The 13728-nt window shown below is 44.1% G+C and overlaps 1 protein-coding gene across 1 annotated transcript in view; it reads right to left on the bottom strand.

Moving 5' to 3' along the window:
- LOC119179100 (fatty acid synthase) overlaps nucleotides 1-13385 on the bottom strand; it is a 123467-nt gene extending 110082 nt beyond the window's left edge. The window contains exons 1-4 of the mRNA XM_075870088.1: nucleotides 13250-13385; nucleotides 9159-9482; nucleotides 7404-7604; nucleotides 5036-5158 (exon numbers count right to left, since the gene is read on the bottom strand). Of these exons, the coding sequence (XP_075726203.1) occupies nucleotides 5036-5158; nucleotides 7404-7604; nucleotides 9159-9482; nucleotides 13250-13385 (784 nt within the window). The remainder of the gene's footprint in view (nucleotides 1-5035; nucleotides 5159-7403; nucleotides 7605-9158; nucleotides 9483-13249) is intronic.
- Nucleotides 13386-13728: the final 343 nt, after the last annotated feature.

Below are 13728 nucleotides of genomic sequence, written 5' to 3'. Positions count from 1 at the left end.
GATATCATGAAGTAACGAGTTGATATGCGGGTCCCAGATCGACGACGCATAGTCCAGCTTTGGCCGAACTAAAGTTTTGTATAAAACGAGTTTTATATCTGCTGAAGCAAGAGCGAAATTTCGTCGTAAAAAACCGAGCATGCGGTTAGCGTCGCTTGTGATATGATCGATGTGTGTTTGCCAAGAAAGGTTATCCGAGATGTACACGCCAAGATATTTGTAACATGACACTTTGGTTAGGGGGTCGTGGTTGAGTATGTAAGTGCACGCTGTAGTATTATGTTTTTGACGGGTTACTCGCATTACTTTGCACTTATTTGTGTTCAGTTTCATTAACCGTGTATCGCACCAGGTAGAAATCTTATTAAGGTCAGATTGTAGCGCACTTTGGTCGGCGGAATCCAAAATTTCTCTGTAAATTACGCAGTCGTCCGCGAAGAGTCTAATAGTTGATGATAGTGTATACGGCAAGTCATTAATATAAATAAGAATAACAGGGGACCTAAGACAGAACCTTGCGGCACACCAGACGTAACAGAGCAGTGCGTGGAAATAAAGCCATTAGCAACAACGTATTGTGTGCAGTTACTTAGAAAACACTCCAACCATTTGAGAATATTTACATCTAGATTGATTGAGTTTAATTTAGAAAGCAGTAGTTTATGACAAACGGTATCGAATGCCTTCGCGAAGTCGATAAATACGCAGTCGATAACTGAAGAACGGTGAGCGGCGCAAAATAGGTCGTTAGTGAGGCTAAGTAACTGAGTTTCACAGGAGTAATTTTTTCTGAAACCATGTTAGAATTTGCCAAAAAAGGAATTGTTTTCGAGAAAGCGGAATAAATGGCAGTAGATATTGTGCTCAACAATTTTAAATAGTGCACTGATGAGCGATATGGGTCTGTAATTGATGGGATTGTGAGTGTTACCTGTTTTGGGCAAAGGAACCACCTTCCCGACCTTCCAATCCTGTGGTATTGCAGAAGTTTCCAGAGACTGTGAAAAAATCTTAGATAGAATTATAGCGAATAGCATTTCAGTATTTTTTAAGAATTTGGGGTTAATACCATCATCTCCGGGGGAGGAATGTTTCAAATTCCTTATCAATTCGGCAACACCCACCCAGTCTATGATTAATGGATCCATGGGTAAATAATTGCAGGCAGGGAAATGGGACAAACAGTATGGCGTACAGGTCACAAATATCGACGAAAATACCGTATTTAAGGCTTCGCAGCACATTTCACTTGGGATCATACAGTCGTCTTCAGACATGAGTTCAATTTTCTTTTCACTTTTTCCGTTGATGGTTAGCCAAAATCTACGGGGATTAGTTCTAATCATAGAGGGGAGGGTAACTTCAAAGAAAGAACGCTTAGGCACGGCAAGCGCGTGCGCATATTCTTCGGCTGATTCATTGTACGCAGCCCATCGGTCAGTTGACCTCGAGCATTTGGCTTTCCGAAAAAGGCGCTGCTTTTTATTGCGTAGTCGCTTTAGGGTCGGTGTGAACCACGGTGATTGAACAGTATTCGTTATTCTACGCAGTGGTACATAGTGGTCTATTAACTCAGACACCTTGGATTTAAACCGATGCCAGTTTTCGTCTACAGAACGCTGATCAAAATTTTGAAACAGTTCTTCGGTGAATATTTCAAGCTCCCTATTTAGTGCAGCATAGTCTGCACGTTTATAGTCTCTGAATGTTTTGGAGGTTTTCTGTCGTCTGGGATTCCTGTTGGGAATAGTAAAGTGGATTGCTGAATGGTCACTGAGACCAGGTATCACAGAAAGGGAAGTAACAAGATCTGGGTGAGTTGTGAGGACTAAGTCTAGAATAGCTGAGCTGGTAGTAGTAACACGGGTCGGGTACTTGACAAGTTGTATTAGATTGAAATCTGAGCACACACTGATAAAAGATGCGCTTTCAGACGAGCTGGAGCTAGCACTTGGTTGGGGTAAACACCAAGAAATATCGGGCAGATTGAAGTCTCCCAGAACAAAGAACACTGCAGCAGGAAATCTAATATGTATCTTATTTAAAACATCATGAAATATCTCGGAAAAGCCTGAAGAAGAATGTGGAGGCCGATAGCAGGTACAAAGAATGTAGTCTTTGTGGTGCAGGCGAATGCACACACAAATTAACTCTAGTTCAGAAGCGACATTAACTTTGAAAGACACAAATTCATTTGATACCGCAATTAAGACGCCTCCGCCAGAACGGCTACCTCGGTCGTACCGATAAAGAACGTAGTTATTTGCACCATGCAAAACTTCCCTGCTATCAATTTTCGCTGACAACCAAGTTTCCGTCAGTATGATTACATCTGCCAGGCACGCATGAACAAGAGATAATAATTCGTCACGCTCCTTACATTACAAAGGAGAAAGGAAATTTCCCGCTCAATAGCATCAGCTTGTGTGCGCACATCTAGCTATGTTGACGACTGACCTTCACTTTTGTTTGGGGAACACGATCCGGCTTGGCCCAGACTATTATGATTACTTCGGCAGTTTTGAAAGCGCCCACCCTTTAGTCCAATTTCAACAACACGATCGGTAATGCTGCAATACACATAGCTCTTTTTGTCGATTACAACTTTGTTGTACTTCAGAGAAAATGGCTGACTGGTGGCCTTCGCGAAATCCAGCAACTTTTTACGTACGGTGCGCGTTGCCTTACAAAAGTCCTGAGCAACTGAAATGTTTGTACCGCGTAGCTGAGACTTTTGTGAAAAAAATTGACTCTTTCGTTTTAAAAGACGCAAATTGGACGATGATTGGCCGGCACTTATTTTCGACAAACGCTCCTAATCTGTGCGCACGGTTAATCGCTTCATCGGACAATTGTATTTTGAACTTGTCAGAAAGAATTCCCCTAATTTTATCTTCTGCTTCAGCCCACGTCTCTTCCGCACAATCAGATATTCCATAGAATACCAAATTTTCTCGTCGTGCCCTGTCTTCAAAATCATCTAGCCGTGATTGTAGTGTGGCGCTTTCATTACGTACAGCTGACGTAATCATCGCGTCTAAATTCGCTTCATCATGGAGTGCGTCAAAGGAACTTACTTTTTCTTCGACAGCGGGAAGACGCATTGTTAAGTCGGATACCTTGGTGTCAAGAATTCGTTTGTTTTCTTTTACCTCATTGATAGATTCCAAGAGCGGGTCGTGCCGCTCGTCTAGGTGCTTAGTAAGACGGTTAATTGCAGACAAGACTTGGCTAGTTTCAGCTGCAGGGTCCAGTTTTGGGGGACCAGGGTTAAGCTCTACGTCGCCTCCTAGTACAACAAGCTTAACAACATACACAATGTCATAAAACTCAGACACTAAAACATGTGGGCACGGGAATAACAGCAGGCAGATATTATCGGATGTTTTCTAATAGAGCGAGGGTACAGTACCAACCTGAAGAAAAAAGCAGAAAGGGTTTTTAGCGACCATCGTCGCCGCTGCCATTCCATGCCCACTGAATTGTGGCGAGGTCGGAAGGCGGCTTAAGTAGGCCATGCTGGATGCGGTCGATGTCCCTCTGGCGGCTTGGGCAGCGTCCCCTTGCGGAGACACGTATGGAGGCAGGCCACATGGCGCAGAATGGATCGTTGTTATCTCCAAGACCGGGCGTTTTTCAGCAGCATTTGAGTGCGCCGAAGTCACGGCGCAGGCATAACGGCACGTGTGGAGAAGTGCAGCCAACTGAACAAAAAAGCAGAAAGGGTTTTTAGCGACCATCGTCGCTGCTGCCATTCCATGCCCACTGAATTGTGGCGAGGTCGGAAGGCGGCTTAAGTAGGCCATGCTGGATGCGGTCGATGTCCCTCTGGCGGCTTGGGCAGCGTCCCCTTGCGGAGACACGTATGGAGGCAGGCCACATGGCGCAGAATGGATCGTTGTTATCTCCAGGACCGGGCGTTTTTCAGCAGCATTTGAGTGCGCCGAAGTCACGGCGCAGGCATAACGGCACGTGTGGAGAAGTGCAGCCAACTGAACAAAAAAGCAGAAAGGGTTTTTAGCGACCATCGTCGCTGCTGCCATTCCATGCCCACTGAATTGTGGCGAGGTCGGAAGGCGGCTTAAGTAGGACATGCTGGATGCGGTCGATGTCCCTCTGGCGGCTTGGGCAGCGTCCCCTTGCGGAGACACGTATGGAGGCAGGCCACATGGCGCAGAATGGATCGTTGTTATCTCCAAGACCGGGCGTTTTTCAGCAGCATTTGAGTGCGCCGAAGTCACGGCGCAGGCATAACGGCACGTGTGGAGAAGTGCAGCCAACTGAACAAAAAAGCAGAAAGGGTTTTTAGCGACCATCGTCGCTGCTGCCATTCCATGCCCACTGAATTGTGGCGAGGTCGGAAGGCGGCTTAAGTAGGACATGCTGGATGCGGTCGATGTCCCTCTGGCGGCTTGGGCAGCGTCCCCTTGCGGAGACACGTATGGAGGCAGGCCACATGGCGCAGAAAGGATCGTTGTTATCTCCAGGACCGGGCGTTTTTCAGCAGCATTTGAGTGCGCCGAAGTCACGGCGCAGGCATAACGGCACGTGTGGAGAAGTGCAGCCAACTGAACAAAAAAGCAGAAAGGGTTTTTAGCGACCATCGTCGCTGCTGCCATTCCATGCCCACTGAATTGTGGCGAGGTCGGAAGGCGGCTTAAGTAGGACATGCTGGATGCGGTCGATGTCCCTCTGGCGGCTTGGGCAGCGTCCCCTTGCGGAGACACGTATGGAGGCAGGCCACATGGCGCAGAATGGATCGTTGTTATCTCCAGGACCAGGCGTTTTTCAGCAGCATTTGGGTGCGCCGAAGTCACGGCGCAGGCATAACGGCACGTGTGGAGAAGTGCAGCCAACTGAACAAAAAAGCAGAAAGGGTTTTTAGCGACCATCGTCGCTGCTGCCATTCCATGCCCACTGGCATGAAAAGTTTACACACCCACACGCACGCGCTCACGCACATTCAGTAGCTAAGGAAATACTTTATCGCTATAAAATGGCAAGGCCAAATTGAGAAACATGATGGAAAGCTTACCTTCGAGCTTGTAACCATCGGTATTAACATTTACGTTGATAACTTTGGCGTATACACGACGGGCATCAGAATACTTTTGTAGGAACATGCAGCCAATAATTTCACTTCGAACGTAGCCATCGCCTGCACAAAAGAAAAACATGGTACCATTAAGCATTGAAGACATGTACCTAAGGGCAACCTTCTAAATACATTTTTGCAGGTCAACTTTATTATCAATATAAAGTACGTAACATTAGATATTCCACTGGCGTGGAGCCCGCTGACGTGATCTAGTGGTTTTAATGCTAAACTTCGTACCCTAAGGTCGCAGGATCGAATCTCGACAGAGGTGGGGGCTTTTCGATGGACACAATATGCTAGAGACCCGTGCACTCAGATTAATGACCACGTTTCACAACACCCGATAGACAGAATTTCCCGAGCCTTTCACTGAAACAATTATTAATAAATGTTGACAGGAACCAGGACTGAATGAAAATGATGTGCTTCAGTGAACTACATGAACCTCAGAGTAGCGGTAGTAGAGTGGCGTTAAAACACGTATTTTTGAATTTGTGAGACCTAACTAGAAGTTTTTTTAATGATGAACATTTGTTTATTGCTTCCGCCACTACAATTTTAGTTATGAAGCTGTACGCTGTCTGAGCTGATCTAGAAGTAATGTATCTTTTTTTGTGAAGTATCAGTGGTTTGCCTTTTTGAGAGAAAAAAAACAACATAAATAAAATGTACACACCATACACCAGTCCCGTTCTTGAAAGCGAGCTTTGTGAAAGCAGGACGCCTTACGTTTTCTGCCGCATTGCACAGGGCATGGCCATCACTGATGTTTCGCGTACGATGGTTGGTATAAAAGGTAAAATTCTTTCAGATAGGCAGGCTTTGCTAGTGTGGAACTTGAGTTTAAAAACTTTGGAAATGATTATCGCGAGATTGTGTGAATCATAAGATTTTTTCACTCTCCGGGCAAGAAAATGTAATTGTTTCCTACACCATATTTTTTCTTAAACGTAAAAATAGTATGTTCCATCGAAAACTGCGGTTATTTATTGTAGTTTTCTCCATGCGGATATGAATTGAGAATGCAGAAGCAACAAATGCTGAAGAAATGCTTGACGGAATTTTATTCACACACGAAACTAATATTTAGTTGAAAAAAAAAGGCAAATAAGTAGCAAACTACTCAGCCACATGCGCAGCCCGGCAATCCTGAAGAGATAACTTGATAAATATATAAATAGCCCTTCTTAGATAGAGTGTACCAAAGAGCAGATGAATTTAGGATAGCAATAAGGGCAAATGGGATCTTCTAAAACAAAAACAAATGACCAAGTTGATGAGTAAACATGAGTAACATGAGAGGAGGCACTTCAAAACTTATGGAAAAGTGCGAATTCGGTAGGTGTGAAAGCCCGAATGTAGCAAGACTCAAATATGACACAGGACGAAATGGTTGCTTCAATTAACGGTTTATTTTAATTTAAGCTTGACTATTTATGGAAAACCATCAGCATCATATACGACAGCAGCGAAAAAGAAGGCAACAAAAAACATAGAAGCCGCTTCCAAAACTATGTTTGTTATGACGTCGTCCTCTGCAGAACATTACATTGTCGGTCATACCAATATATCATTTTTTTCATTATTGCAGAACTGCCTCATTTGCCGTAAATGTATATTCTGCCACACCTGCGGCTGAGGTCAAAGAACTACGATGCATTGAGTCGACGTGAGCCGAAATGCAGCGTCGCTCCTGTAGAAATTATCGTTATCACTATCTATCTATCTATCTATCTATCTATCTATCTATCTATCTATCTATCTATCTATCTACCTACCTATCTATCTATCTATCTATCTATCTATCTATCTATCTATCTATCTATCTATCTTGCCATACTACACCTTGTGTGTGCAGGGAAGCAGGCGTATAACAGGCATCGCTGCCAAATTTAGAAAAAAAACAATATTAAACGTGTCAACAAATGCGATGCCTAAATAGAGAAGAAGGGGAAGAAAGAGCAGATCCATATTGAAAGTTTTGATTGTGAAAGTCGGCACTTGTCTTTGTTCCCATATTTGTTCGTTGTCGAATCCTTTGTTATTTATTGAAGATAGATTATCAAGATGCTGAATGCAAGAACTTGCTTCTGCATCGTTGTTCTTTGACCTCAGCTGCAGGTTTGGCAGAATATACTTTTTACGGCAAATGAGGCAGTTATGTAATAATGAAAAAAAAATGAAGTATTGATATGACGTATAATGTGATGTTCTGAAGAGGACGACGTCGTGACAAACATAGTTGTGGAAGCGTCTTTATGTAAGTTTTCAGAATACGGGGAATGGTAACCGACAGAAAGCTCACCACTTGAGTCGAAAGACTTGCACTTCCCGTCCTCTGACACCACACCCATCTGCTTGAAATTCAGCGCTACGCATGGATCGAGGTTGAGGTTCCCAGCGCCCACGATGGCAGCCTCGCAGCGTCCAGAGCGAAGCGCGAGCATGGCCTCGTTCAAGGCCACCAGTGTAGAAGAGCACGCAGTGTCGACCGTCATACTCGGCCCTGTGTTATAGAATGTTGGCCAAGATTGAGTTCTTGTTGCGGGTCACGGTCTCGAGTTAAGTGGTTTTGCATGAATCTAATATATCTCAAGTTTGTTGGTTAATCATCACAACGCTAATATAGCACCTACTTCATGAATACGTACACAAGGAACGCCAACGATGACTCAGTCACGTGTGCTGCACATAACCTTGCACCAGTTGCCTAGACGTGTTCTCGAAGAATAGGCCTTGGTTTACCTTGCTCGGTTTTCAGGCGTCACTTGATGAATTGGGATAACTCAAATACGAGGTGATACGGGCAGAACCCTCCCCCCCCCCCATTTTTTCACACTTTCTCAACGCGCACAAAGGAGGGAGGGGGGAACGTGCTGTATCCAGCATTAAATCCATAGTTAGGTGCCATCAGCGACAACAGGGGTCGTGGACCTACAGATGGAACAATCTACACGAGCACAACGCAAACCAAATCAACATCAATCAAATGCTCTCACCGTTACAAAGAATAAAGAACGATTAACGTTTACCCGCAGAGGGCGAAAAGTAGCTGTCTGCTACAGGGGACCCAAGCTCAAGTTTGGGAGCCATGCTCGCGCGGCTGATCTATGCATTAGTGGTAACAAACGCTGCTTGTAGAGGCGGTTGGTCACCGCATTTCGTTGCAGTGGCGGCGAAAACACGCACGCGCTCTTCATTCCACCCACAGCAATGGTAAAAAGCAAGAGTTACATTCTGACGCTCCACAGATGTGATCCGAGATCTCTGCGACCGCTGGAAAGCGGAAGCGACAGTGTTCTGCTGAAAGGAGCGCCAAGAGTTTTAGCAGGTAAGATAGGAGCAGGGGCGCCAGTTGAAATTGCTGTGGAAGGTGATAACACTGAAATTTCCTACGTGCGCATCTACTCAGGAGTACGGAAAGTCACCTATTTTGATTCCATGGCGTGCGTCGCTTTAGCGGCATTTCCTCGTGCAGATGACTGAGGGCAACAACAGATATCAAAACAGATATTTAATTTGATTAACGATGCGTAAGATGCTGTTCTTGCGACAGGGTGCGATGCTAGTGGGAAACAAAAAAAAAAGACGGAGAGGAAACACAAATTCTGGGTGCTCCACACAAAGTTGTTAGGGCACTCAGCAATAGCGAAGCTGCAACTGCAGTGGCCCCAAAAAACGGTTCTAACACAGCACCGATGCACGGCGCAACGCTTAGAACTCAGGAAGAATGCCTGTAACACAGAGGAGACAAAACAGGCAATTGGACCGTTACATCAGATGTGTACATCGCAAAGAGCTCAACGACTGCAGATTTCTAAGAAGTTCTGAATCAAGCAGCACTACGTCGAGCTGGCCTGGAACCCTGCTGCCCATATGTTGAACGGCTTATATTTAAGTCACTCTCTTGCCGCTTTATTGTGATTAAGTCTTGGGCAGAGAACGCTGGTGTGTTTGGAAATAATGTTAACACTCTGTACTCTATCAAGATTCTTCATGCACACAAATAACTTGTCCTCCGCAAAAGATCGTGATTCGGATGCAGGTATATGTCACACACCTTGCAGGTCGAGAGAGTAGGAGATTCTGTTGGAAAACATTGACCTGGCGCATCCCAGCAGGTAGTTGCTGTCCACCTTGTCGTCCTTGCGAAAAGCGTAGTATGACTCGGAGTTCGAATTCGCAATGAATACACCTATGCTGCGCTTGCGCAGTGTGTCGGGGTCGTAGCCGGCATCGAAGATGGCCTCGTGCGACGTCTCCAACAGCATTCGTAGCTGTGGGTCCATCACGTGTGCCTGCTTTGGGTTCGTGTGGAAGAACTGAGCATCAAAGCGGGACAGATCTAGGATATTCCCGTGGCGTCCAGGCAGGCCCATGTGCCCTGCAAAGGAATAGTTCACCGCGTGTTACTTTCTCAGAAGGTAGAATAAGTTTCGCTTTCTATCGCAACGTTACGATATTATTGCGTGTGGCACATCCTTCCGCTAGTGGAACACGGTTTCTTGATTAGTCATTAAACGAAGGTTAAGAAAAAAGTGCTTCACTTTGCTTGACGGTAGAGCAAATGCCCCTGAGCATATGTGTATTGCCAAAGGCAGCGTGTGTTCTGAACCATCATTATGATCGCATACTTTGAAACATGAACTTAAAAATGATATTGCTTAACTAGTTCGTAAACAATAATTTTATATAAATCGCGTATATAACTTCAAAACAATTGTAGTTAAGGTTGATATTTTAAGGTGTGCTTATTTACATCTCTAATTCTTATGTACTCGTTGTATGGCACTGTAGGTCTTTTTTTTTCTGGTACGTTCCTTACTCACTTCTCTTTACTATGGGTAATTTCGACATTCTTATCCTACTTTTCACCTATATATTTTTTGTTATTATTAACCAAGAATCCGATTGCAGTTGCTTTAATTTGATACCTTCGTCTGTATACTGCTACTCATGAACCTTTGTATTTCGAAATGATAATGAATATAAACTGAAAAAAAAATTGTTGCTTAGAATATTCAATGAATGCCGAAGTTCCTGCGCGCATAAATCAACGCTTCTATTTACTACGTTCATAAATGTTTAATAAAAAGACAGCTTTTAGCCACTTGAGCAAGCCGAAAAATTGAGATCGAGGATCTCAATATTGCATTTCTATGAGTATGGGCCCGTGGGTTGAAATCACGCAATACAAACATCAAGAACCCTATGTAAAATGGGGTGGAAGCTTGCTGTACAGCCTTCTCTCTAGCTGCTAGAGCATATATATTGCCGTGTTGGGCCGTTGTACAACACAAATGCTTCATGAACCTGAAAAGCTTCTATTTGTTTATTTGATTTACATACACGGTTACACAAGGAACGCAGAAAAGTAGGAGAAAGCAGGCTGGCAACTGCCACCTGGAGGGGCACAACACCTGCTCACTCTTTCGGGAGGAGGGACGAGAAAAGAAAGATAGGAGAAGAGGGAGGAAGAGAGTGAAGTAAACGAAAGCTGACGAAGATTTAGATAAGTATAAGTACAAAAGTAAAAATCTATAGGAAAAATAGCGAGAGCATAAATCAAAACACTTTATGCGTGGGTGTTTCAGGTTCTGTGCATGAGACGCTCAAACACCTTTCCCGGCATGCTTTGCTCCCTCCCAGTTTTTTTAACAGTTGTAAATGACTGCAACATGCTTTCACATTTCTGGAGCTTAGTAAGGTGTGGATTTGACGTGTGCTTTCTGTCACTACGGTCTGTTAGGCTGCCTTCCTGCTGCCTCTGTGCAGTTGGCTCTCCATGTTCTGTTCAAAGCTTTCTTTTATATACAAATTTGTTTTTTATCACGCAATTACTCTGTTCGTTGCTTGCCCTGCCAAGGTTCGTGTAGCCTTTAGCATTTCATGAAATCATACCAGTTTCTTGCAATGTCTATGCTAGTGCTGTGCAGAACATTATAAGCATATGTTCTTCACATGGGGAAGCAAAAAAACAAGAAAGCAAAAATTAAAGACAAAGTAGCCTCATTACACTTTATACTTAAAGCCAGAGTGCTTTCCCTAATCACCTGTCTACTAAGTACCTGTAAGACAATCAAAGCGGGGATCGAACCCTAAGTACCTCTAAAAAAGCTACATACACCTCTAGCCTGCACTATCGAAAATGATTTTGTACTTCCGTGAGGCAGTGGTATTCAATACAACTTCGAGTAGCCGCTGATAATAGAATCGGGAGCCGCAAAAAGAGGCGTATTAATGTGGAAAAGTTCTGTTTATCCTTATCTGAAGAAACAGAATAAGTCTTAAATTTTGCTGAACTACTTGTAGAATTGTATATAGTATTGTGCATATCATTTTATACGTATACCCAACATATGCAATATTTTTACAGCTGTACAAATCACAGCGTAAAAGCGGTTTAATACGACTATCTGAACTCTCTAACCTCTCCTCCAACATTGTGTACTACCTTACAAGGCACCACAAGTATATTAGTTATTATTAATCTGTGCTTCACCCACGTACTAACAATGCCTTTGACACTCTGAATTGTACATAGATTTTTTGCTCAAAGTGTTGGTTATATCATGTCTCCATCCACAATATTTCATAGAATTCTTTTCGGAACTTATTTTGTTAGTATGAGCATTGCTTCACCATTTTGTTTATTTTTTTTGTTGGTGTAACTCGTATTGAATAAACCCTTAGATATGCTGTATTTGTAGATTCGTAAATTTTAGTACGCAGCTTGTTTTTTCAAGTTGTTTTGTATTATTTTGTCTGGCTTTTTCTTCCAGCGTCATTATATGTTTCTTTTCTGTGCATACAGCAATAGTGATGTACACGTGGAGAAATAGAGCATTGTCAAGCCTGCCAATTTTTCCTTCTTCTTAGTCAAGTATTTGTCAATGCATGTCTGGAATAAAGACTGACACTTAGACTGAGCATTTTCTTGACAAACTGTAACGCTTTCGTCAGCATTGTGCGTTGTGGAACCCTAGAGAGAAACAACTGTATTTACCCAGCTGAAGGGAAAGCGCCTGCGAGAAGATGAGGGATCCGACTCGCGGTAGGCCTCCTCTACCACCTCAGTCTTCAGGGTTCTAGCTGCACATGGCAGCCTCCCACAGCTCCTGACTACATACTTGTTTACGAAAGCTCGGGGAAGGGGACTGATTTGGACACTGCCACTTAATGTGGTTAAGGTCCGCTTTCCAAACCAGAAACGAAATAACTCCATGACAGTGCCATCTGCTCGACTGTCCGAACTTTGGAGGGCCACTAAGAGGTATTGCAGTTCATGGGCAACACAAAGAGAAAAAAAATTGGCAGATCCCACGTGCCTGGCAATCGACGATATGCGAAGCATGTGGAGGAAAAGTGACCGTGTTGCATTTTTTTTATTGAGCGACACTTCATGAAATGACGCTAATATATGTACAAATTCTGCACGCACAGACCTATGTTGAAAAGTTGCAGATGTTTACCTAACCAGTTGTTTGCAGTTGCGCAACGACGCCAACTGAAACATGCGTATTAGAAACACCAGAAGGTGAAAAGAAGCGCCAATGCTCGCGAGAAGGCCGGCCCTGAACACTGCTACAAAAATCAACTTCAGCGCATGACAACTAACCACAATTGACGTTAACCCGATGAGACGGCTGTTTCAAAGAAGTACATATGTAATATTTGCAAAATTGGGTAGGCAGCACCACAACCACTATCGACGTTTAGCAAAGATTAGAGTCTATTTTTCTTTGAAAAGTAGTTCCGAGACCTGGCGTAGCTCTGTGACAAAATGCTCCATTGCCTCGCAGAATGCTTTGGTTTGATTCCAGCTGAGACCCTAACAATTATTTTTTGCAGTCGTCGGATCGATGCTACCGATGTCGGGTATTTCTTAACGCTCACGCGTTAAGATTGCCCACGTGTGTTCTCGTTCTTCTTTAAAGATACTAATTGTCAATTACCTGTGGCACATATCCACATACCCAGCGGCACATACCCGCCAGTGGGTATGTGCAACTGTCTGGCGGGAAGTGTTTGACGACGTACACGGCGGGATTGTGACACTATTCATGTCTTGACCAGTGCGTCGTGTTCGTTAATGCAATGACTTTAGGGCGTAAATGTTGCTACCACTATAATACATATTGCAAGACTGACCGGGGGGCCAACGCAAGCCGTCCTCAGTGACCATATCGACACCAGCGTAGAGCTTCTCCTTAAACTCTACCAGGTGATTGGCTTGTGGAAAATAGGCGGAGAAGCCGGAGATGACGATGTCGTCGTCGTCAGCCATTGCTGTCTCTGGACAAACCTGCAAGAAATTGAAAATACAAGTTGTGCACCTTCGCAGGAATATCTCTTGCGTTCTTCGGAACTGCCCAATAAACCCTTCGCATAAGTGCCAACTGCGCATCTCTGCACTGAATATTAGCCCAAACAACATCGGCACCTGTCGTGCTTCAAGCGGAGAAGTGGTCTTAGTTGAACGAGCTGGGCCTTGTCTCCTACAAGCACTTATGTCAAGAGAGCACACTCTACATTTTCCACGCCTTTGCAAACTGTGCTTGAACATCCTATTTGCAGTAAGTGACTAGCCGCTATCAGTTGTTCATATTGTGTCGCAGAAAAGCTAGCTT

The sequence above is a fragment of the Rhipicephalus microplus genome, chromosome 7 (assembly GCF_043290135.1).
Source record: "Rhipicephalus microplus isolate Deutch F79 chromosome 7, USDA_Rmic, whole genome shotgun sequence".
NCBI lineage: Eukaryota > Metazoa > Arthropoda > Arachnida > Ixodida > Ixodidae > Rhipicephalus > Rhipicephalus microplus.
The sequence above is the reverse complement of the archived record's forward strand: the minus strand, read 5'-3'. Positions and strand labels throughout refer to the sequence as shown.